Source organism: Phyllostomus hastatus, unplaced genomic scaffold (genome assembly GCF_019186645.2).
Source record: "Phyllostomus hastatus isolate PE091 unplaced genomic scaffold, TTU_PhHast_1.1 phas_contig_62, whole genome shotgun sequence".
NCBI classification, from domain to species: Eukaryota; Metazoa; Chordata; class Mammalia; order Chiroptera; family Phyllostomidae; genus Phyllostomus; species Phyllostomus hastatus.
In genome coordinates, this window is record NW_025333921.1 from 9,440,310 (window position 1) to 9,464,989 (window position 24,680).

At 37.3% G+C, this 24,680-nt stretch overlaps 1 protein-coding gene and 1 pseudogene across 2 annotated transcripts; one reads left to right on the forward strand and one right to left on the reverse strand.

Annotated features, from left to right (window-relative positions):
- Positions 1-508: 508 nt before the first annotated feature.
- LOC123825142 lies at positions 509-1,268 on the reverse strand (annotated as a pseudogene).
- Positions 1,269-13,992: 12,724 nt separating this feature from the next.
- Positions 13,993-24,215, forward strand: CUNH14orf28 (chromosome unknown C14orf28 homolog). 2 transcript variants are annotated; one of them, XM_045848736.1, is made up of 6 exons: positions 13,993-14,403; positions 17,399-17,923; positions 19,790-19,879; positions 20,109-20,198; positions 21,132-21,266; positions 22,273-24,215. In XM_045848736.1, the coding sequence occupies exons 2-6, from the start codon at positions 17,400-17,402 to the stop codon at positions 22,454-22,456; spliced, it is 1,023 nt and encodes a 340-aa protein (XP_045704692.1). In that variant the 5' UTR covers positions 13,993-14,403; position 17,399; the 3' UTR covers positions 22,457-24,215. The 2 variants fall into 2 exon arrangements, with proteins under 2 accessions (XP_045704692.1, XP_045704693.1); XM_045848737.1 differs by lacking the exon at positions 20,109-20,198.
- Positions 24,216-24,680: the final 465 nt, after the last annotated feature.

Sequence of the window (24,680 nt, forward strand, 5' to 3'; positions counted from 1 at the left end):
AGATTGCTTTGTGTAGTATGGACATTTTAACAATGTTAATTCTTCCTATCCATGAGCACAGTATACACTTCCATATTTCTATCTTCTTGAATTTCTTTTTTTACTCTGTGTCTGGTTTTAATTGTTTGCAGAATGCCCAACATAGAAGTAATAGCAAATATTTGGCTGTGCAGAGAGGATAATGCTTAACTACAAATGGGCAGCATGATTTCCTTTAAATAAACACTAAACACAGCTGGTCCTATGAACACCTGAGCTCTAGGCCTGTGTGGCAGAGTGTCCCTGCCTGTGGACCTAGGAGGATGTCAGGGTTCCCCTCCCCCCAATCAATGCATAGAATCAAGATAACAGTTGCCCTCATCACAGTGAGTGTTCTAGAGTCCTCCCCAGAACTCTACACATGATCTGGCTGGGCAAGAACATTAAAATTTCTGTAAGAGCAATAGTTTCTAACAGTGAAGTATTCTATGTGGCTCTCCTGGTCCCCATGTCTAGGTGAGGGACACACCTAGATGACTTTCTTCAGCTCATCACACAGGACCAGCACAAAGGCACAGCCCATGCCCCTGAGGACATTGGACCAGGTGCTTTTGAAGAAACCTTGGCCCCCTCCACCTTCAAGATCTTCTGTCAGCAGTACACAGTCCCCCTATACATAATGTCAGTTCTTTTGCACCCAACTGCATCATCATCAACCTCTGCATGGCATGGAAAAGGTAGGAGACCATGCCCACCAGGCCCTCATGGTCTGAGTGATCATCCTGCTCACCAGATATGGGTGTTCTTGGGGTCAGGCAGCATGGTGGTACACACCAAGGTAGGCAGCCCAGTAGTTGATAATGCCCTACACCAGATGTAGGAACCTTGTTACAGGCCCCGGATGCCATCAGACTTGGTGATCTTCAGTCTCCCAGGCCCTTGGCCTCCAGTTTGGTGCCCAATTTCCCCACATGGGTGGCCAGATGGGTTCTGGCAAAATCCAGGAGGTATACAAAGCAGAGGAAGGTGGCTCTAGCAACACTGCCAGAGGCCAGGTTGCCAGCAAAATACCTCCAGAACTGCATGTGCTTGTCCACATCCCCTAGGAAGACCTGTTTATATAATACTTATCCTTGAAGGTGAAGTTGAGGGCTTGCGTGGGGTAGTAGATGACATTTGCCAGGTTGCCCCTCCAGAAGGACAGCATTGCTCTGCTCCTTGGGGATATGCACAATGCAGTCCATGGTGCCCTTCTACTGCTTGTCAGTCACTATCTGCTTGCTGGCATGTTATATGTGTCATGGTCCTGGCCTAGAGAACATGTCTCTTTTCCAATTTCTTTTTCGGTGTCTTATAGTTTTCCACACACAGGTCTTTTACTTACTTGGTTAAAGTTATTCCCAGGTGTTTTTTTATGAAATTGTAAATGAGATTGTTTTCTTCTTCTTTTTTTAATTTTTAAGATTTTATTTATTTATTTTTAGAGAGGGAAGGGAGGGAGATGGAGATAGAGATAGAGATAGAGAGAGAGAAACATCAATGTGTGGTTGCTGGGGGTCATGGCCTGCAACCCAGGCATGTACCCTGGTTGGGAATCGAACCTGGGACACTTTGGTTCCCAGCCCGCGCTCAATCCACTGAGCTACGCCAGCCAGGTGAGATTGTTTTCTTAGTTTTCCTCTCTGACAGTTCATTATTGGTGTATAAAAATGCAACTAAATTTCTGGATATTTATTTTGTAAACTGTCACTTTACTGAATTTATTTATCAGTTCTAGTAGTTTTTTGGTGGAATCTTTAGGGATCTCTATATACAGTATCATGTCATCTGCAAATAATAAGTTTTACTTCTTCTTTTCCTAATTAATTGCCTTTTATATCTTCATTTTGTCTGACTGCTGTGGCTAGGACTTCCAGTACTATGCTGAATACAAGTAGTAAAAGTGGACCTTCCTGTCTTGTTCCTGATTTTAAGGAAACACTTGTAGTTTTTGCCTATTGAGTATAATATTAGCTGTGGTTTGGTCATAAAAGGCCTTTATTATCTTTAGATATGATCCCTCTATTCCCCATTTGCTGAGAGTTCTTAATATAAACGGGTACTGGATTTTGTCAGTGTCCTTCTACATCTATTAATATGATCATATGACTTTTAACCTTCATTTTGTTTATTTGGTGTATCACATTTATTTATTTGTGGATATTGTACTAATCTTGCATTCCAGGAATAAATTCCACTCAATCATGGTGTATGATCTTTTTAATGTACTGCTGCATCTGGTCTGCCAATATTTTCTTGAGGATTTTTGCCGCTATAGTCATCAGGGATATTGACCTATAGTTTTCTTTCTTTGTAGTATCTTTACCTGGTTTTACAACTAGAATAATACTTGCCACATAAAATGAACTTGAGACTTTTCCCTCCTCTTGAATTTTTGGAATTGTTTGAGAAAGATAAATGTTAACTCTTCTTTGAATGTTAAGTAAAATTCATCTGTAAAACCATCCAGTCCATGGAAGTTTTTAAATAACTGCTTTAATTTCATTGCTGTAATCAATCTGTCCAGATTTTCTGCTTCTTCTTGATTCAGCTTTTTAAATTCATTTATTTTATTCTTTTTAAGTCCCTCTTTTTAAATAAGATTTTATTTATTTATTTTTACAGAGAGGAGAGAAACATCAATGTATGGTTGCCTCTCACATGGTCCCCAACTGGGGACCTGCAACCCAGAAATGTGCCCTAACAGGAATTGAACCAGTGACCCTTCAGCTCACAGGCTAGCACTCAGTTCACTGAGCCACACCAACTGGTGACAATTTTGAAAAATTGTATGTTTCTAGGAATTTATCAACTTCTTCCAGATTGCCCAATTTGTTGTTTGTAATATTTTCTTACAGTCCTTTGTATTTCTGTGGTGTCTTTGTTATGTCTTCTCCTTCATATGTGATTTTATTTATTTGGATCCTCTGTTTTCTTGATGAGTCTGGTTAAGGTTTATTAATTTTGTTTGTCTTTTCTGAGAACCAGCTCTTGGTTTCATTGATCTTTTATATTTTTTTAAATTCTATCTCATTGATTTCCACACTGATATTTAGGCTGTGTTTGCTGTTCTCTGTCTAAGTATAAGGTTAGATTTTTTATTTGATATTTTTCTTGTTTCTTGAGGTAGGCCTGTAATGCTATATATTTCTGTAATAGGATTGCTTCTGCCCTTTCCCACAAATTTTGGGCTATTGTGTTCTCATATTCATTTGTCTCAAGATATCTTTTTTATTTCTTCCTTGTTCTCCTCGTTAACCCATTCATTGTTCAGCAACATATTATTCAGCCTCCATGCCTGTGTGTGTGTTTCCAGTTTTTTTCCTGTGATTCACTTCTAGCTGATACCATCGTGGCCAGAAAAGATGCTTGATATGATTTCAATTTCCTCAAATTATTGAGACTTATTTTGTGTCCCAACATGTGGTCTATCCTAAAAAATGAAAAATTTACTGAATGGCCTTCAGAGCAGATCGGACTATACTGAAGAGAAAACAAACTTGGAGAGTGGAAATAGAAATGATCCTTAATGAACACAGAAAAAACAGCTAAAAACTGAACAAAGCCTCAGTGAATTATGAGATAATAGTAAGTGGCTGCCATCTGTATAATTGGGGAGGAGAGAGACACTGGTACAAAAAGAATACATATTTTAAAGAGACTGGAACTTCCAGCCAAGATGGAGGCGTAGGTAGACACACTGTGCCTCCTTGCATGACCAAAAGGACAACAACAAATTTAAAAACAAAAAAACAACCAGAACTGACAGAAAGTCGAACCGTATGGAAGTCTGACAACCAAGAGTTAAAGAAGAAACATTCATGAAGACCGCTAGAAGTGAATAAACTGGGAGGAACAACTGGGGAATGAAACAGACCATGCAACCCAGGGTTCCAGTGCGGGGAAATAAAGCTTCAAAACCTCTGACTGAAAGAATCTGTGGGGGGTTGATGTGGTGAGAGAAACTCCCAGCCTCACAGGAGAGTTCTTCAGAGAGACCCACCAAGTCCTAGAACATACACAACCCCATCCACCTGGGAATCAGCACCAGAAGAGCCCAATTTGCTTGGGGGCAGTGGGGGAAGTGACTGAAAACCAGCAGAGAGCTGAGCAAGCAGGATTATTCCCTCTCAGACACCTCCCTCACACACAGAGCCACAAGCAGCCACCTGGGTTGCCCTGCACTGATGAATACCTAAGGCCTTGCTCCTTACTACATAACAGGTGCACCAGGACACACATAAAAAATGGCCCAAATGAAAGAACAGATCAAAGCTCCAGAAAAAATACAACTAAGCAATGAAGAGAAAGCCAACCTACCAATGTACAGTTCAAAACACTGGTAATCAGGAAGATCACAGAATTGGCTGAGTATGGTGGCAAAATAGAGGAAAAAGTGAAGGCTATGAAGGTGAATTAAATGAAAATGTACAGGGAACCAACAGTGATGGGACAGAAACCAGGACTCAAATCAATAGTTTGGACCAGAAGGAAAAAAGAAAGATTCAACCAGAACAGAATGAAAAAACAAGAATTCAAAAAAATGAGGAGAGGCTGAGGAACCTCCAGGACATCTTTAAACATTCCAACATCCAAATCATAGGGGTGCCAGAAGGAGAAGTGGAAGAGAAAGAAATTGAAAACTTACTTGAACAAATAATGAAAGAGAACTTCCCCAATCTGTCAAATGTAATAGACTTCCAGGAAGTTCAGAAAGCTCAAGAGAGTCCCAAAGAAGTTGAATCCAAGGAAACACACACCAAGGCACATCATAATTACATTAGCCAAAATTAAAGATAAGGAATCTTAAAAGCAGCAAGAGAAAAGGAGACAGTTACTACAAAGGAGTTCCCATATGAATATCAGCTGATTTCTCAAAAGAAATCTTGCAGGCAGGAAGGGGCTGGAAAGAAGTATTCCAAGTCATGAAAGGCAAGGACCTACATCCAAGACTACAGGATTACTCTATCCAGCAAAGCTTTCATTTAGAATGGAAGGGCAGATAAAGTGCTTCCCAGATAAGATCAAGTTACAGGAGTTCATCATCACCAAGCCCTTATTATAGGAAATATTAAAGGGACTTATCTAAGAAAAAGAAGATCAAAAATATGAATAGTAAAATGACAACAAACTCACAACTATCAACAACCAAACCTAAACAAAAACAGAAACGAACTAAGCAAACAACCAGAACAGGAACACAATCACAGAAATAGTGATCACATGGAGGGTTATCAGAGGTAAGGGGGTGAATAGGGGGAAAGGTACATGGAATAAGAAGCATAAATGGTAGGTACAAAATAAACAGGGGGAAGGTAACAATAGTATGAGCAAAGTAGAAGCCAAATAACTTATATGTATGACCCATGGACATGGACTAAAGGGGTCATGCAGGGCAGAGGGGAATAAAGGGGGGAAAGTGGAACAACTGTAATAACATAATCAATAAAAATATTTTTTAAAAAGAAAAAATTTAAAAAAAGATAATGGCAGTTTGGTTTTTCCAAATTTCATGAAAAACATAACCCATAGATCCAAGAAGCTCAATAAAGCAAGGCATCAAAGGGGAGGGAGGGGTACATAGTAATCAAATTTTTAAAAACCAAAGAGAAAATCTTTAGCATACCCAGAGGAAAACAGATACACTATATTTAGGGTCAGTAAGAATTACTTAAGAGAAGAATGCAAGTCAGAAAACAATAATTGCTCAGTTCTGAAAGACAGCCTATCAAAAATTCTATATCTAACAAAAATAATGACTAAAAATGAAGGCAAAATGAACATTTTTTCAGAAATACAAAAGCAGAGATAAATCGTCATCAACATACATTCCAGTTATATATGACTAGGTAACAAACCACCATGGAACTCTGTGGCTTGAAACAACAGACTTACTATATTTCACAATATTGTAAGTCAAGAGATTTATTCAGTACTTGATTGGGTGATCCTTCCCATGTGCCATCAATTGAGTTCACTAGGTAGTAGTCATTCATGCATCTGGCTCCAGAGACGTGGCTTCTCTCACATATCTAGCACATAGGCAGACACAGCTAGAAGGTCAGGCTTAGCATGGACTGTGGACCAAAGAGCCTACACATGGCCTCACTAACATGGGGCCGTAGAGTAGTCACACCTCTTAACTAATGGCTTTAGGAGCAAGAGTTCTAGCAAATAAGATAGAATTGATATGGTCTTGTGTAATCTAGACCCAGCAATCACAGAGCCATTACTTCTGCCATACCCTATTAGTTGAAGCAATCATAATCTCATTATTTCAAAGGAAAAGAACATAGACTTCTAGATGAGAGGAATGTCAAAGAATCTGAGGAAATTATTTTAAATTGCCAGTCTTCCCTCTGGCCAAAATTTTTGCATTCCTCCCTCATACAATATATATTCACCTCTTCCCAAGACTCGCCCAAATTCTGATCCCATTGTTGCATCAAGCTCAGGTTCAAAGTTCAGATCCTAACATCCAGGTACAGATGAGGGCCCATGCAGCCTCTGGGATTCAAATCTTGATCTGAAAACATGCAAGCTGAAAAGACAAGTAATCTGTTCCACACAGACCCAAAATATGGTGGTGTGACAGGCACAGAGTAACTGCAACAAATAAATACCCATTTAATATAGGGAGAAAATAGGAAGCCACCAATTCAACAAAGTTGTAAAATCCAACTAGACATATGCTACGAGTATATGATGGGGGCTCAATCCTGCTTCAAGGGAAAGACTTTCCATGATTTTTGGCTCTTCCCTCTGAGATCTTGGTTTTGCCTTCTAAGTCATTCTTTTTTCCTTAGAAATATCCCATTACTGCAGCTGCCCATTTAGCCAACTTCCTGCCCATAGATATCTGAAGGTGCAAGTCTCTTCATTTCCTACAGACTCTAGTTTGTTTTTTCTCAATTTAAGCTTATATAATCACTATACAGACTTTGTGGATTTTTTGTGTGTGTGTATCAATTTATAACCTATTCCATTAGATAAAGGCCACATCTACAATACCTTCTAGATAAGACCTTTTCTACCTTGGGGTCCCTGTGAAGGCTGCTGTAGGACAATGTCCTCAAGATTTTTACAAGCCTTAGTGTTTAAGAGAGTCTATACTATAAGTCCTTAAGAAATTTACAAGCCCTTTTATATGCTTCTGAGCTCTTAATAAAAAGTTTTAACAACAAACTTGCAACTATCAACAACCGAACCTAAAAAAGATGAAAAAAAAAAACAAACAAAGCAAACAACTAGAACAGGAACAGAATCACAGAAATGGAGATTACATGGAGTGTTATCAGCGGGGAAGGGGATGGAGGGTATGGGAGAAAAGGTACAGGGAATAAGTAGCATAAATTGCAAGTAGAAAATAGACAGGGGGAGGTTAAGAATAGCATAGGAAATGTAGAAGCCAAAGAACTTATATGTACAACCCATGGACATGAACTAAGAGGAAAGGGAAGGAATGCAGGTGGGAGGGGGTGTGCAGGGCAGAGGGGAATAAAGGAGGAGAAGTGGGACAACTGTAATAGCATAATCAATAAAACATGTTTTTTAAAAAGTTGTATAACCACAACCTTGGCTTCAACTCTACCTTAAATCCATGCATTTCTAACTGGGCTTTGAATTTGATCTTTGTCCTGTAGCTCTACCTTTCTGCTGGGACAAACTAAGGATAAAAAATTGTTTCACTTTCAGATCTTATTCCTACATAGTTTCTCTGAATTCTGTTTGCAGACTGAACAGTTCCTTCTCTAGTACATTTTGTTTATCCATACCTGATGATACAGTTAAAACTCAAACAAAAAACAGTTGACACTCAACATTCTGTCTCAAAATCTCCTTAGCCAGATCAATCAGTTCATTAAATACATTTTGTAAATCTACATGTTGTAACATTTGCTAAAGCATCTGCCATGACACAACAAGATCCTCTTTCCTCTATGTTCCAATAACATTTTCCTTACTTTCCTTTAAGTCCTCATGAACACCCTCCTCCATGCCTGTCAGGATTCCACTAACAGTCTTCTCAAAGTCCTTTCAACTTTTGCCTGACATCTTGCTTCAAAGCCAATGCCAAATTTAGGTTTTTGTTACAACAGCACCCAAAATTTTGTTTCACTTACCTACTGCTGTATAGCTACTTTAAAAATAATTACTTAAATCAAGGATTTTATTATATCTCACAATTAAGAGAATCAAGAATTTAGGTAGGTTTTGGCTAGGTGCTCTTTCTATTCCTTGTGGCATCAAAGAAAATTGCTCAGTGATATTCACCTGTGAATGAGAAAGGCTCAGTGAGTTCATGACAGCCTCACTCACATAGCTGATACCATGGCAGGGCTGACTAGACTGTTGGGCTCGGCAGACTCTGCTGACCAGATTATTAAGTATTTGATGTGAAAAATCTGAATTGATTATAAACCCATTTTCATTATTACAAGGAATTTCAACCTTAACACTATCTGTGAAAGACCTATTAGATTTACTGAAGTTTAACATATGCATATCTGAAACCCAGTAATTTCACTCCTACACATATTCTCAACATACGTAAGGAACAAAAGACATGTACTAGAATTTTAAATCAGAATTTCTATTAGCCGAAAACTGGAAACTGCCTAAATGCCTATCGACAATAAATAGGACAAAAATGTATGTCCTATTTACAAAATAGGATGCTAAACAGTATTAAGAACAATCTATATGGAACAACATGAATGAATCTCAAAATCAATACTGAGAGAAAAAAAGCTAGACACAAATGGTACTTATTGTATGATTCCATTACTGTAAAGTACAAAAACAGGCAATACTAATCTATACTATTAGAAATCAGGATAACCTTGTGAGGTTTTGATAATGTTCTGCTTCTTGATGAGGGAGCTGGTTAGATAAGTGTGGTGGTTTAAAAACATGTCCACAGATCCTCTTATACTCTCCCCATCAGAAAGTGAAGTCCAATTCCTTCCCCTTGCATATGGGCTAGACTTAGTGACTCACCTCCATTATGCAGAATGCACTGGAACTAAAATTGCATGACTCCCAACGCTAGGTTAGAAAAGGCAGTAGAGTTTCTATCTGGCTCTCTTTGTTGGGATGCTCACCCTTGGTACCCAGCTATCATGCTATGAAAAAGTCAAAGAATCACTTGGATGTATTCTGGTCACAGACACTGCTAAGATCGCAATCAACAGGTAGCATCAACAGCCAAATATGTAAGTGAAGGAGCCTTCAGATGATTCCAGCCCCCAGCCTTTAAATTATTCCAGGCAAACCCTGACCAAATTGCAAATTCGTAAGCAAAATAAATGTTGCTATATTAAGCCACTAAATTTAGAGGTGATTTGTTATGCAAGTATATGTAAGTGGAACACACAAGTGTGTTTATTTGGTGAAAATTCATCAACAGATATGCCTATTATGATATATATACTTTCCTTATATATATTAGCTAGGTTTGAATGGAGATTTGAAATAAATACCATGTCATGGAAACAAGCTTAAATTTCTCATTAATTTGAATATACTTTATATAAATTCAATATTTCATATCTCCATAATACTTTGTCTTTTCCTTACAATTACATAATATAAAGAAAAATGTAACAAACTTTTTACCACACCCTACAGAGACATCTCCTAATCTCCATCATCTTATCCTTGCACACTGCCCAATTCTGATTATTTATCATGTGTGAGTGTAAAAAGTGTTGGGAAGCACTGTTATGAGGTATCTGCACAACTCCATTCCCTCTTCTTCTGTTAATAGTATCTCATTGTCCTTTGGAAAACTACAACACTTCTGATCAATCAAGATAGCTAAGACCTGATTTTTGTCTTTTTCTTTAACTCTATTATGTCTCACATCCTTCCAATAAATTTCTTATTTTAAGTTACTAATATCTGGTCTCTAGTCTTTGTAACCTAAGAAGGCTTCAATACTTACTGATATGTATCTCCAGTGCTAGCACACTATGTGACACACCACTGATAATCAATAAATCTTAAATGAAATGCTTATGAAATGATAATTGTGCAACTTATTTTTGACAAAAGCATGAAGGCTACACAGTAGAAAAGAATAGACTTTCCACAAATACTGTTGAAAAATTGGGTATCCATACATAACAAATATGAACATAGATCTATGTCTCAAACTATAAATAAAAATTAACTCAAAATGTGTCATAGACCTAAATATACTACAGCCTAAACTAGAAAACTTCTATAAGAAAACATAGGAAAAGGTCTTTGTGAGTCTAGAGTGGGTAAAGATTTCTTAGACATGACATCAAAAGCACAATCCATGAAAAAATAGTTTGAACTTTATTAAAATTTAAAACTTCTGCTCTTAAAAATGTACTGTGAAAAGAATGGGAAAAAAACACATATTGAGAGAAAATCTTTGTAAAGTCTATATCTGATAAAGAATTTGTTTCCAGAAAGCATTAAGAACTCTAATAAACTAAAACAAACAACCCAACTTTATGGGTCAAAGATCTGAAAAGACACCTAACCAAAAAAGATATACAAACGGCAAATAAGCACATAAAAAGATGCTTGACTTCATTAGTCACTAGGAAAATACAAATTAAAACCACAACAAGATTTGACTACACACTTATTAGAACAGCTAAAATTAAAAACAATTGACATAACAAGTGCTAGCGATGAAGTAGAGAAAATGGAACTTGAATATACTCCTAATCTGAATGTAAAATAGTACAACCACAACCGTTCTGGAAAACAATAATAAAGTTATTATTTAAATAACTTTAGTTATTTACATTCTAAATATGCAACCCAAATGTCCATCAACAGATAAGTGAATAAGTAAATTGTAATATATCCATATAATAGAATACAATAAAAAGCAATAAAAAAGAATCAACTACTGATATACAGAAAAACATAGATGAATGTCAAGATGATATTAAGTTAAAGAAACCAGATGCCCCCCCAAAATAATACATACTGTCTGATTCTATATATGTATATTTCTTTAGAAAATGCAAATGAATCTAAAGTGACAGAAAGTAGATCAGTGGTTGCTTAGGTGTGGGAGGCAAGGATGGATAGGAGGAAAAATTAAAAAGAGATATGAGAAAACTTGAGGATGATGAATATATTCACTTGATTGTAGTGATGGTTTATACTTTCTGCTCCTTATATCTGTCCATTATAGCTCAATAAAGCTCTTTAAGAAAAACTGCAACTCAACAGTCAGACTTTGAGGGAAGGAGAAATGAAGCAAAATGAAATCTAGGTTAAAGGCCTCATGAGTTTTGTGAGCTATCCAAGTATGCAAGGAATCCATGCTTCTTCTCCCTAACCAAGCCTAACCTGAGTTTAACAAGCCATCTCCCCACTGTTCTCTAGGAATGGTGACAACCACCACTATTGGGTCTGTTTTCTGGAAAAAAATGACCCAATCAGTATAAAATAAATTCCATGTCTTATGAGAGAGTGTCAGTTAAACATATCCAATTTATAAAGATTTTTAATAACTTTATTTTTTTAAGATTTTATTTATTTATTTTTAGAGAGAGAGAAAGGGAAGAAAACATCAATCAATTGGCTCTCGCATACACCCAAATGGGGACCTAGCCAGCATCCGAGGCATGTGCCCTGACTGGGAATTGAACCAGCAACCTTTAGGTTTGCAGGCTGGTGCTCAATCCACTGAGCCACACCATCCAGGGCTAATTTATAAGCATTTTTAAAGGACTTTCTATTTGCAGAATAGTTTTAATATTAAGAGTGAACTTTTTCACACGTGAATTCCAATGTAGACACACTAGCTATTTAATCTATCTTTCAAAGCCTCAGTTTCCTGTGAAATACCATAATAAAAAAGCAAAAAACTAAAAAGAGCAGACTGTGACAGTTATTAATTCTTTTTGTGGGGGTAGAGCCATCATTCTTCCCCCTCTGCTCTGAAAGATATCCATTTCTTTCCATTCCACTGATACTAATTACCTTCTGTAATTCAAGCTTCTCTCCCAGCCTCCATCCCTCCATCACTAGACTCCTTGAAAGAGGTCCACGAGGTCCATAGCCTGGCTGACCATCACATTAGTGAAGAAGGCATCCAACCTCTGCCAGACTCTGGTGTAAATAAGGACCACAATGATGTGCTGGGCCGCCATTGAGCTCCCCAAACTGTGTATTCTAAAGGTTAATCTTCACTTTCCAGACAATTATCATCTGTTGAACAACTAGATGGGGAAAATCTCAACAGTATTGAAACAGGGTGCAGCCAAGAGGGGGGGCCCAAATAGGGATTTGTAATGAAGTCCAGAACTCAAGGTGTCTAGGAAATATTAGGATGTCCTCACCCCTTCCCTCACAGGTGTGAGTTGGGGGAAGGGACACATGCAGCAGGAACATGCAGGGCTGTTTTGTACAGCAACAGCCCTCTGTACAGCAGCTAACCTCTGGCATGGTCATTTAACATATCTATAACCTTTAACTGGTTGCATAGATATGTTAAATAGCTGTGGCCATGCTTTGAGCCAGGGAAAAGGGAGTAACTTCCACCCAAGATATAACTGGGGGGCAGGTCCCCCAGTTTACAGCGCCTGCATGAGAGCTTGAAGATGATTGGCTCCATGCCATGGGACCACACATGCCCAGACTCACTATGGCATGCCAGTAAAGCTAGAAGGATACAAGAGTGCTGGCAAGTACAGCCAATTGTGGGAGGAGTCAGAAATGGGGCCAGAGAGGAAGATTGGCACCGGGATTTAAACTGAGACACAGCAGCCAATGCACGGAAGACCACAAAGCTGTGGCAGTGCAGAGAGTACAAGCAGCTGTGGCAATAGAGGGGAGAATCACGCACTTCTGGCAGAGTGGGGACCCCCGCAGCTTGGGTAGAGAGAATCACCATGCAGCTTTAGCAGAGTACCACCACTCGGTTTTGGCAGAGCGGCAAACCCCTCCTCCCCACAGCTTTGCCAAAAAGAACCATGCGGTTTTGACCAGACTGGGGACCCCCGCAGCTTTGGTAGAACAGGACTACGTGGCTTTGGCCTGGGAAGCAGGAGAGACTTTGCCTGGAAGAAGTGTGAAAGAACTCTTGCCAGTAGGCCATTTGGCATTTTAATAAACACATTAGGTCACCACTTTAAGTCTGTATAGCTTTAAACAAACATTTCCTTTCCTTTTCACAAATCTCTGGCATTGAGAGACGTCTTTCCTATGGCAATGGACAATCGGACCTAGTGGGGGGTCCTTTCAGTAACAGAATATAGTAACAACCCCCCTTGGCCCTGTGTGTGTGGGCTCTGTAACAGTTTTTCTAGTCGCTGGGTGGGCCAATAATTGAGGCTTCCTCCCCCTGCCCGCCTTGTTCTGTAACAGTATCCCATTTCTAATTGTGGGTAGAGGTATTTTTCCAGGGTGGAGTGTGTTCTATGGGAGCAGAACCATGTGAGCTTTGACCATTTAGGGGAAGATACAAGAACTAGAGCCTACTGAACAGGTATTATGGTGGAGCCCACCGATTCCAGCGTTTAGCAACTCTAGCTTAAATTTCCAGCTGTCGCTTAACGTATGGTCCTTATCATATCCAAAACAAAAAATTCTGATCTCTACATCGGGCTAAAGCTATTAATTTCTTTGAATGGTACTAACTTCCATTATAAATTTTGGCCAAGCATTGCCTTCAACACTAAGGACAGCATTTAACATACTAGCAGTAACTCATTTCTTTCTAAATAGATACTTATATCAAAAGCTTAACTAATTATAACTTCCTGAGAAAACAAAGCTTGCCCTTTCTGCGTTAAGAATTTGAGATCACAAGACCTAAAATCAAATTCAAATCAAGATCCAAAAATGGTACAAACCTCAAAAAGCCAAGCTAACCCTCCGCCTCCGTGCGAACCCTGCCCACTTTGGCTGCTCCACTCAGCCTCTAACACTAAACCCCGCCCCTCTCTCAGAAGTCCCGCCACTCCGCACCTGATGTTGGTTCCCATTGGGCGAAGCTGAGTGCTGTAAACACAACCGACAGACCCTCGTTTGGCGAAGGCGTCCTTGCGCCTGCGCAGCAGGAGTGCCGTCAAGCGTCTGGGAACTGGGGCCTGGGGGACGGGAGGGGGAGGTCAGGCTGAGTCTTCCTCCGTAAAAAGAAGCAACGCGTCCCGCGGTCCTGGCTCCGTGGGTCCTGTCGGATCGGGTCTGGGCGCCACTGCTGTGGCTCCCACCGCGGCGGGTGCGATGGAGACGGTGCCAGAGCCCAGCACTCACGCCGGGGGAGGTCGAGACAGCCGGCGGTTCTAGTAGATGTGTCGGCGACGGCAGCCCGGGCTCTCAATGAGCAAGCGGCGGCGGCGGCGACGGGGGCGGCGGCACCGGCGGTTTTCGGTCCCCGGGGAGGTACGAAGAGTCCGCTTCCCAGTGCAGAGACTGTGGCGTGTGGGAATGCCCTCCGCGGCCCAGTTCTCTAGCCCATTGCCCGTAGTCCCTTGCGTTTTGCGGGGCCACTGCCCGGACGCGACCGGGGGCGTCCAGCCTTCTGCACTGGCTTCTGGTCCGGGGACCCGCCCGCGGTGCGGAGCCAGTGCTCGGTGCCAGGCCTTCAAGGGTGTGGCCGGCCGTGGGCTGGGTGGGTGTGGCTGGGGTGTGGAGGGGCTCTGCCGGGTGCCCACCGCGCGCCTGGCGTGTCCCGGCCGGAAGCCCAGTGCAGCTCGGAGGGGAGCGCGTGGCCATTTTTCAAATTTTCTTGGAACGCTGATTCCAGAGGGGCCCTTTAGGACCCCAGAGCTTTTAGGGCTTCCGGCAGTCAGTGCCTTTGGCAAATGGTCTAGCTCTCATGACTAAAGTGGAGTACAGATTGTCACCCTTGGAAATGACTGGGAAGAAAAAAAAAAAAAAAGGTGGTGTTTTTCAAGGAAATAAAAGGTCGGCGAGTTGAGCAGGTTTATTCAAACTGCAGGGCCTGTTGAGGCAGGAAAATAAAGACAACCGAATAACTCCTCCAGGACTTCCAAAACAGTGCCTAACGAACAATCTTAGAAGGTGTGGCGAAAACAAGGCAGGTTTAAGTAAAGCTCTTTGTAGCTGTTTCTCCATCTTTTTAATTAATTTTTAGTAGTTTCTTTGGAAAAAATCACGTTAGTGCGAATACTAGACTGTGTCTATTAGTTCTTCCAATACTCTGTCCCCTCTTTTTTTTACATATATACATATAAAATTGTAATTTAATTCTTTTAGAGTATAACTGTTGATTTATAGCGCTATAGTTATTATTCATTCGGTCATGTTCAAAAGATAATTAGGGAAAAAAACACTGGAGACATAGTATTTCTTTTCAATGCAATATTTAGGAATCTGAACTCAAGCTCTTGATTTTATGACCTTGCTCTAAAGTTCTTTATATTCAACAGAAATAAGACGTAAGGAAAGTTATTTTTATTTTTAACGTATTTGAATGCCTTACGATTTTTTTTTTCCAAATCTTCTCTGGAAATGTTCTTAATAAGAAACTGTTTTCCTAGGTCCCAAATTTGCCACTCCCTCTTATTCCTAATTGGTTGCCTAGAACCAACCTGTTACTATATATAAACATCTGTACTTCAGACTCAATATAGTGTTGAACATTTTAGCGTGCAGATTATCTTTCTTCAGGCCAAACATACTATTGATGTGTTTAATATATCTTGGAACTGAATTTTTAGTCTGTAGTATTGTAAAATCAGTTTGAACAAAATTTCTTGTGCAAATAAAGACATAGGTTTGCAGTATTGAGTGTTGGATTCATGTTATGCTTGGGAGGGTGTGGAACTTCAAAAGATGGTCAAAATAAGACACTGATCTCAGTCACTCACTTCTCTTTCCGACTTCCCTTTTATTCATGAAAAATACTCGTATCCTTTTCCATAAAAGTACCACACTGGAAAACACTATGGTGTTGTTTGGACTTTTTTTTTTTTGGTCCCAAGTGGAGCAATTTCTCCATTATTTCATTAGAACCTCATTCTTTATTTTTTTTAAATGTTGCTTTATATAACATACATATGATATGAATGTGTTTATTAGAATACTGTCAATGACTTTAAAAAACAAAATGTTTAGCTATCCTCAAAGTTAGGGGAAGGATAGGTGCTGATTTAAATAGGGAGGACACCTCAGCAAATTCTCCAAAACATTCAGAGAAGGGAATCAGGATACTTTTGAAGATATGAATCAGATCTCACAGCATGGCTTCTGTAATCCAAATTGTATTGGGTTGGCCAAAAAGTCTATATGGTTTTTCCCATAAAAGAAAAGACACATTTTTCATTTTCACCAACTTTATTGATTTGGATATTTGCCTGTTGTTTATCTCCTGCGTGGTATAATGTTGATTGTTCTCAATTAATGTCTTAATTTGATTGCTGTCAACTTCAACTGGTTCACCCAACTGTGGAGCATCATCCAGTGGGAAATGTTTAGCACAAAAATTTGCCAACCACTTTTGACACATTGGAACAGTCTCTGTACCTCCTCCATACACTGCACACATTTTTTGTGTTTCATTTGTGTATTTACCTTTCTTGAAATAGTAAAGCATAATATGCCAAGAATGTTGCTTATATATTTTCTTCCATCTTCAATATTAAAATGGCTACACAAAAATTCACCAATTTTGACACTTTTTTAATGCACACTGATATGACAGCTCTCACAATACAATCGAGCAAAAATGTTTCAAATGAAGTTAAAGACAACTAAGTGCTATTAGAGCTGTCTTACAGGAAAAGAAGAATGAAATTTTTGGCCAATTCAATAGGGTATCTAGCATGGTCCTAAATTGTAAAAAATCCCAGTAAAAATCCCAGCATTCATAGAAATTATTTTTGTGTTAGCTATGCTACTATTCAGTTAAGTTCTCATGACTACTCTTATGTTATCTTTCAGAGATAATTGGTCATTATTCTGTAGCCCACATAAGGATTTCCTTGTAGTATATTCATTTTATAAGCGAAACTACACATATTAAGAAAATGAAGCAGCACTTATATATTAGAGGATGGTAGGAAGAGGTTTACATTAGGAAAGTACACAATCAAATTTAGATTGTATCTTTAGCTTTCATTTAAGTTTTTTTATTACAGGGTTTTCCTATAGCACAGATAAAATCTGCAGTATGATTAATATAAACTATCAAATGTCTATTCTTCACCTCAAAAAAAGGTTGCAGTTTACATGGTTTTTCCAAAGACCATGCATATTGCCCCCAAAATGACTCATAACTAGAATTGTTTTAAACAATTTTATTATATTGGGAGGCCATTTAACCAAATTTAATTGAAGTCTTTAGATAGCTTTATTTCCATTAAAAGATATCATGTAGTCACATGCATGTTCTATTTTAACCTTTAAAATACAGGATGAAGACACTGTTTGAAGAGATCAAAGCATCAATTAAAAATAACTATAACCAAGATCGCTCATTTTGGAGGCCTGTTCTTCCTTGGGGAGGTGTTTTTACTATCAAAGCTGGCCGCAAAGCAGTATCCTGTACCCCACTCTATGTTGAAATAAGACTGAAAAATACCTGCACCATAGATGGATTCTTAATGTTACTCTATGTCATTCTTCATGAAAATGAAAATTTTCCCAGAGAACTCTCTCTTCATTTAGGTAGAGAGTTTATAGACTGTTTTCTTTATTTAATGGACACCTATAGTTTTACAACTGTGAAGCTACTTTGGATTTGGGACAAGATGGAAAAACAGCAATATAAATCTGAAGTTTATAAAGCTTCATTAATAATTGATTTGTTTGGGAATGAACATGATAATTTTACAAAAAATCTTGAAAATCTCATGTCTACCATACAAGAGAGTTACTGTTCCAACTGGCGATGCCCAACTCGCATGCAGGAAGATCAGCAGCGCACAATTACTATAAAGTAAGTTGCTGTAAAGTCTGCTTTATGTTGTTTAAAGTCTGTTTTGTCACTTTTACCAGAAATAATATACTTTTTGAATTAAGTGCTATAAATATAAATCTGTATATATAGTCAAAGTACTTCTTAGAGTACAGGATTATGTGTAATTACTTACACATAAATCAACCACACAAATTTAAGACTCTTCAGTAGGTCCCATGACAGAAACATACAAACATCTTAGAATTTACTTTAAAAAACCAACTAATATTTCTCTTGCAAAATAATAAACTATTCAGAGTGCAAGATACATTGCTTTTGCTTTGAATTTACTAATGTGACTAGATAATTCCAGTGTCACAAATGTAACCTCTTGAAGAACGCTACCCAATATATGTTTCCAACATGTTTTACCCCTTAAATAGATCTCTGGTGGGTGAAATCTACATGAACAAGAAGGAAGAAAGTACTCCTATATGTTATGACCAGGGCTTAGTTATAGACAGAAATCACAAACTTGGAATCCTAATACCTGGAGATGTGGCTAATGAGCAGCATTTTCACTGGCTAGGAAAGGTGCTGGTACCCTGCTAAGTATTTTTGAGTTTCAGAGAGAAGACAGTCCTCCAAGCTGGTGAATGACAGGGAAGAAGGCCAAAATGGCAAGTCCTGGTAGCTAGAGTGTGGGGAAACATTGAAGCCGGAAAGGGGACATGTGCTGGGAAAAGGATAATGGCCAGTGGGGGGAAAAACAGGGCAGAAAAACAGACCTAATGGCATTGTTTTCAGAAAGTGCATTTGGCCCTATGGTCCAGAAAAACAGCCTAAATTGTTCTCTTTGGGGGGTATACATCCCACACCCTAACTTATTAAACTCACATTTCTTTATAGGATATTTAACTCTATCATGATACTTATGGAAAACTGAAGGTATTTTATTATTTTTAGACTAGCAATTAATGTCTCTCTTTTTTGAAATACACTTTTTCCATTTTCTTGTATTACTGATATGAGGATGTTGATTTTGAAATCTATCAGGCAAAAAAGTTCCATTATTCTAAATCATAATGGATTAAAAAGCATTTCAGAAATTTATCTTTTAACTAATATTTTAATTTGCATATGTTTTAGAACTATACTGAAATATTTATAATATTTTATTGATACTAATATCATGCCTTTCTTAATAAAATATTATCATACTCTATATAACTTTTTTAAGCTTTCGCCTGTCTTTTTAATCCTATATTTAAAACAACTTCTGAAATGTGTAGGAAAAAAATTTTTAACAAATCAGGTAACTGAGGGCAACAGTGGCTGCAACTTAGTCTAGCAACTTGAGTAACCAGTTGCTTCTCTGATTCTGGGTCCTACTTTGTTCCCCCTAGACCAGAACCCTTTCTATTGAATCCTCTGGGGAAAAAAAATTTTTTTAAGATTTTATTTATTTTTTTAGAGAGAAGGGAAGGGTGGGAGAGAGGAAGAGAAACATCTATCAGCTGCCTCTCGCAGGTCTCCAACCAAGGACCTAGCCTGCAACCCAGGCATGTGCCCTAACCAGGAATCAAACTGGTGATCTTTTGGTTCACAAGCCCCTGCTCAACCCACCAAGCCACACCAGCCAGGGCTGCAAAATTTTTTTAAGTAACAACAACTGCATATTTCAGTTTATAAGAAGATGTAATGTTTCTTAGAAAGCTTCATACGTTAACATTTATTAAATTTAACCAGTTTCTGTACTATCTACAAGACAAAGGTAAATAATAGAGGTTATACTTTTACTTGGTTTGCAAATCATGAATCAACCTGTAAATTTTGTAATCCTAATAATGTATTTACCTGTAAAATGTTGAAGCAGTTTTTATATGCATTTTGCAATTGTTGTAGTCCTCCCCAAGAAATTCCACATGGAAACTTGATACGACTGGCTGTCGATGAGTTATTCTGTTCCAGGATTGAACTGTGTGAAGAACGTGGGTGAGTATATAATAGCCATTTAAGGTGAAAGTATTCTGCATTGTTTATAAAGAAACATGGACTGACATGCTCTTTGATGTTAAAGGAAGTCTAATATTTTTTTAATCTTAACACCTTGTAGTTTCCTATACTATCTTATGCTGCATTGACACTATCAAGTAGAATATATTACAGTTAATTGACAAATACAAAGCAAATGCCTTTTCTTTTTTCCCCCACTGCTGAGTAGGTACAATAAAACCTTTGTTAACCAGAACCCAATTAATCGGGACCCTCAGTTAACTGGATTTTTTCTGCACTCCTCATTTGGGAGAAAGAGGTAAATTACAACCAAAAAAATTAACATAGCTTAAAGAAAAGAAATCCAAAAGGGCAGAAAGAATATATTCATCCCAATCTCTTAGTTTCTATATCTACAGAAGGATGATCTGAGAGCTAACTAATTACAAAAGGAGAGAATAGAATATGTTCAGTTAATTGTACTTAAGTTCAGAAAGTGAACTAATATATTTAAGCAACAAATACTGAAACAAAATGATTTTTCTGTTAACTTAGTTTAGTCAATAATGTTTGTTAACCAAAATATTGTACCACGAACATTCCGGTTAATCAAGATTTTACTGTATAACTGTATTTATTGTATTCTGATTCCTATGCTTAATACTTGATGCTGCTAAGAAAATAGAACTTGCTTCATCCTATGAGGAAAGGAGGCAATTTGGGAATTTTATCCAATCAAAGAGGCCTGTAAGAATTATATTATTCCCTTCTCTGCCTTCTCTGCCATTTCAAAGGGAAATACCCTTTGAAACCATCTTATACAAAGATAAATATATCTAAAAATAAAAGCAAAAAAAATTTTAAAGCAAAAGAATAAAAACAAAAGCTACTCACTTTTGTAAGCCTAAATAAAATGGCTAGCTTTTCCTGGAGTTTTAAAAATATCATTTATTGTATGTAGAATCTCAGAGTTTGTAAATTGTGGGAATAGATATACAAGGGTCGGCAAAAGTAGGATTACAGTTGTAATACAAATAAATAATACAATAATTAATAAATAATACAAGAATAAACTTTGTGTTTTGCTTACTTTTGCCCATCCCATATAAGGTACTAATATAGCCACACTATTACCAATACCTAAAATAGGTAATTATGTTTATTATGATATGAAGTAATAAAGATAACCCAAAAGTGATCAAAGGCAGCTTTATTGCAAGTTTAATAAAGTTCATGCCTATTTCAATTTTAGGTGTGGTGGTTTAAGAGAATTCTCCCAACGAGTTTTCTGCCATGGGGCACCTCCTTTTGTTGTCTTAAATATGCAGCACTGGAAATCTGAAGATCTGGCATATGTACCCTATCACTTGGATTTATCTGATCACAAGTAGGTGTTTTTTGTTTGTTTCATAAAACTAGTAAAAATAAATGTATTTTATATTTTTCTGCTATGCTATTATGGTTTTGCCCAGCCCTTAAGGAAATATTGAAAAGATCATGCTATCTCTAAATTTATGTATCTTAGATAAGTTCAGAACCTATACGGGAAATTAGCCTCTGGCATTGTGCATGGTGGTTAGGTGCTTGGATTATGGAATAGGCAGAATTGGGTTCAAATCCAGCCCCACTTAGGCCAGTAACAACCAGTTTAACTCATCAGTTTTCTTATCTATAAAACAGAGATGACAGTTTTTATCTGTTGCCATTACTGTGAGAATTTTTAAAGATTTTATTTATTTATTTATTTATTTATTTTTAGAGAAAGGGGAAGGGAGAGAGAGGGAGAGAAACATCAATGTGTGGTTGCCTCTTGCACGCCCCCTACTGGGGACCTGGCCCACAACCCAGTCAGGGAACCAAACTGGCGATCCTTTGGTTCGCAGGCCGGCACTCAATCCATTGAGCCACACCAGCCAGGGCTACTGGGAGAATTTAATGAGATAGCACATAAAAAGTGTTTAGGATAGTACATACATGTAGTAATACTGGCTATGGTATTTCAAGTCAAAAGTAGTATGTAATATGAAGTCATCATTTAAAAATAAAATGCTACTGTCATCATTATAGATAAAAATACCTGCATATAAATTAGGACATACAACATTCTTTCAACTTTTTGCTTTAAAAGTTTTTTGTATGTTTTATTTAATAGAACCATACAGGTTATGAATTAAGATACATATTTTTTAATTCTTAAATTGTATCAATTTTAAACATTCTTAAATATTTTATTCCAAATTACAATTATAGTACATTAGTTTTCAGGTAAATATGTTTTTTAGGGAATAGACTGTAAACAATCTCAAGTTTTACTCCTTATTTAAGAATTTAAGGAACGTTTATCTTAAGAACAAAGTATCATTTTCTGCTCTACATTGTCATTGAATTTACAGGTATTTGTTGGAAGGTGCCACATTATTTAACAAAGAAGAACATCATTATTCTGCAGCTTTCCAGATTGATGGACATTGGATGCACTATGATGGCCTCAGAAATGTGAATTTAATTTTGCTAAATAAACCCCCAGAGTTTCTCCTGTTGTCATCATTGGTTTATATTCGAGCAACAGAAAAATAAATATAGACTGATGCTAAATTTAATTGTTTTCCCTCCTGCCCATGCTCCCCAAGATGAAGGGCTTTTATTTTGTATATTCTTGGTATCCAAGGAAATAGTTCAACTATACTAGTTTCAGAGTTGTATTTTCCAGTGTTTAGTCCCAGGTAAATGTTTTATATAGAGAATCTATGCAAAAATGTTTATATTTCTTTTTTCTATATCCAGGTTTATTTTTATACAAGCATATTTTATGTTGAAATAAAATATATCTTTGTATTTTTTATTTATATGTACCTCAGAGATTTTTTATAATTCTGTCCATGAATCTAAGAAAACACTTGTCATTTAAATTCTCAACTTTGAGGGGCGAGGGTTATATCCAAATGAAACCTGGGTAGAAGTCAGTGTTTCTGTTTCTATAAATTTCACAGTTCAAAATGTGTCTGACAATATTCCTTTGCCCTACCTCACTCTAATCCAAAGTGCATTACTGGACCTAGTATATGTTTGAATGTACAAGTCGTAGACAGCTTAGTCTATTTTACCTGTTGTTTTGCCTAATTTCCCTGAAGCAATTTTTAAAAATTTTTGGTGAGAATGTTTTCTGGGCTTGAATGATTTCTTTATAATGGCAAATTTCTTTAACCACACTTGCTGAAGTATTATAAACCTGCCAGTGGATCTGAAGTATTAACTAAGTTCCTAAGCCTAATTAGAGTTATTTTTAAAAATAAATCATGTAACTAATCTAAGCAGTTATCTCATAATTAAATATAATGGAACTTCTCCAATAAAAATGTATTTTGCACATAAGACAAATATAAAAAATTAAGCAACTGGATGTTTACAAATTTTGGGTTAACAGTAGAAATGTATTTTAAATATATACTTAAGAGAACATGGGTACTTGGAAGTATTTTTCTAGTAAGTCATATTGGCACAGGAAAAAAAAACAAATTTTTCAAGTAACATCTGCTGGCTCCTTTATGAGTAGTATACTGGTAGCACGAGCTTTTGATTTGCAATAGAAATCACTAGAATTGTAAAGATAACAGAATATTGTGGGTCAAAGACCCTAAGGTTTCTCACTCTCTCTCTCGAAATTTAAAGGGAAAAAATTAAATAATATTCTTAAGGGAAAATACATTTTGAAGTTTACTATACTTTTTTTAGTGTTTACATTTCATTAAACAGTCCACCTTAGTTAGGTTTTGGGTTGAGATTGAGTGCACTATATTTGGAAATTTCTACATGATAACCCAGGTCACTGCCATATACCAAATTGCTAGGTTTAATTCAGTAAATTGTCTTACATTGGCATGGTGCCATGTTGAGAGAACTTGCTGAAGAATGTATAAATGTGAGTGAAACATTGCTGAAAATGCCTCACTTTGAGCAAATACTATGAAAATTCCTTTTTTACATGAGATAAAAAGTAGTGATTTATTTTACAAAAATAAATTCACCCTAGTGTTTATTTAAATAGTTCCCTGCATGCATTTAAATAGGATTTGATTTACAGTAAACTTTTCTGGGGACACTCTATTGCATGAATCAAAGTATGCAAAAACACAAATTCTAGCGTATACACAAATGGTATCATTAGCAAAATTATTCCTGCTGCAGATTTATTTTTTTAGAACTTGCACTTTAATTGTAATGATACTAGTTTATCACAAAACAATGACTTACCTACCTCACAGGGTTGTTGTGAGGATTTAGATGTTTGTTAAAATCTTGACTACCTTGAACATGCTAATAAACATTTTTTTCTACCTCTTTCACGTACAGGCAAGTCTCCCAAATTCTCTTTACAAATGAACTTCATAGATTTTTTTTTTTAGGCAGTAACTCATATCAGCAATAGATTTAATCTGTAATGGAATTTAAGTATGTCTTTTGGACCCAAGATGGTGGGGTTTAAGGATAATAGGTACTTTATTTTTATGGTGGTGTTTGTTTAGTAGAAAGAAGAAATTATTCCCTGCTTACCAAATAATAGAAAAGTGGTGAAAAATAATGAACTAGGTTGTCTGCAGAATGTGAAGGTGAGGGTACAGAAAATTCTATAACCTTAAACACTCTTACAGAAATTGGACAGGTGGGGCAAAGATATGAAGGAATAATCAAAATCCCACAAATCATAACTATACCTATGGGGAGAGCAAAAGTGATTTTAAAACCATAGCCATATAGGGGAATAAAGAATAAATACAGCAAATTTAAGGAAGAATTTCCAACT

Excerpts from the sequence above, each read along its gene's own strand:
- CUNH14orf28 (XM_045848736.1), top strand. The coding sequence starts at position 17,400 with ATGAAGACACTGTTTGAAGAGATCAAAGCATCAATTAAAAATAACTAT. Across the intron at positions 17,924-19,789 it reads CAGCGCACAATTACTATAAA|TCCTCCCCAAGAAATTCCAC; the intron begins GTAAGTTGCTGT and ends CAATTGTTGTAG. Across the intron at positions 21,267-22,272 it reads TTGGATTTATCTGATCACAA|GTATTTGTTGGAAGGTGCCA; the intron begins GTAGGTGTTTTT and ends TTGAATTTACAG.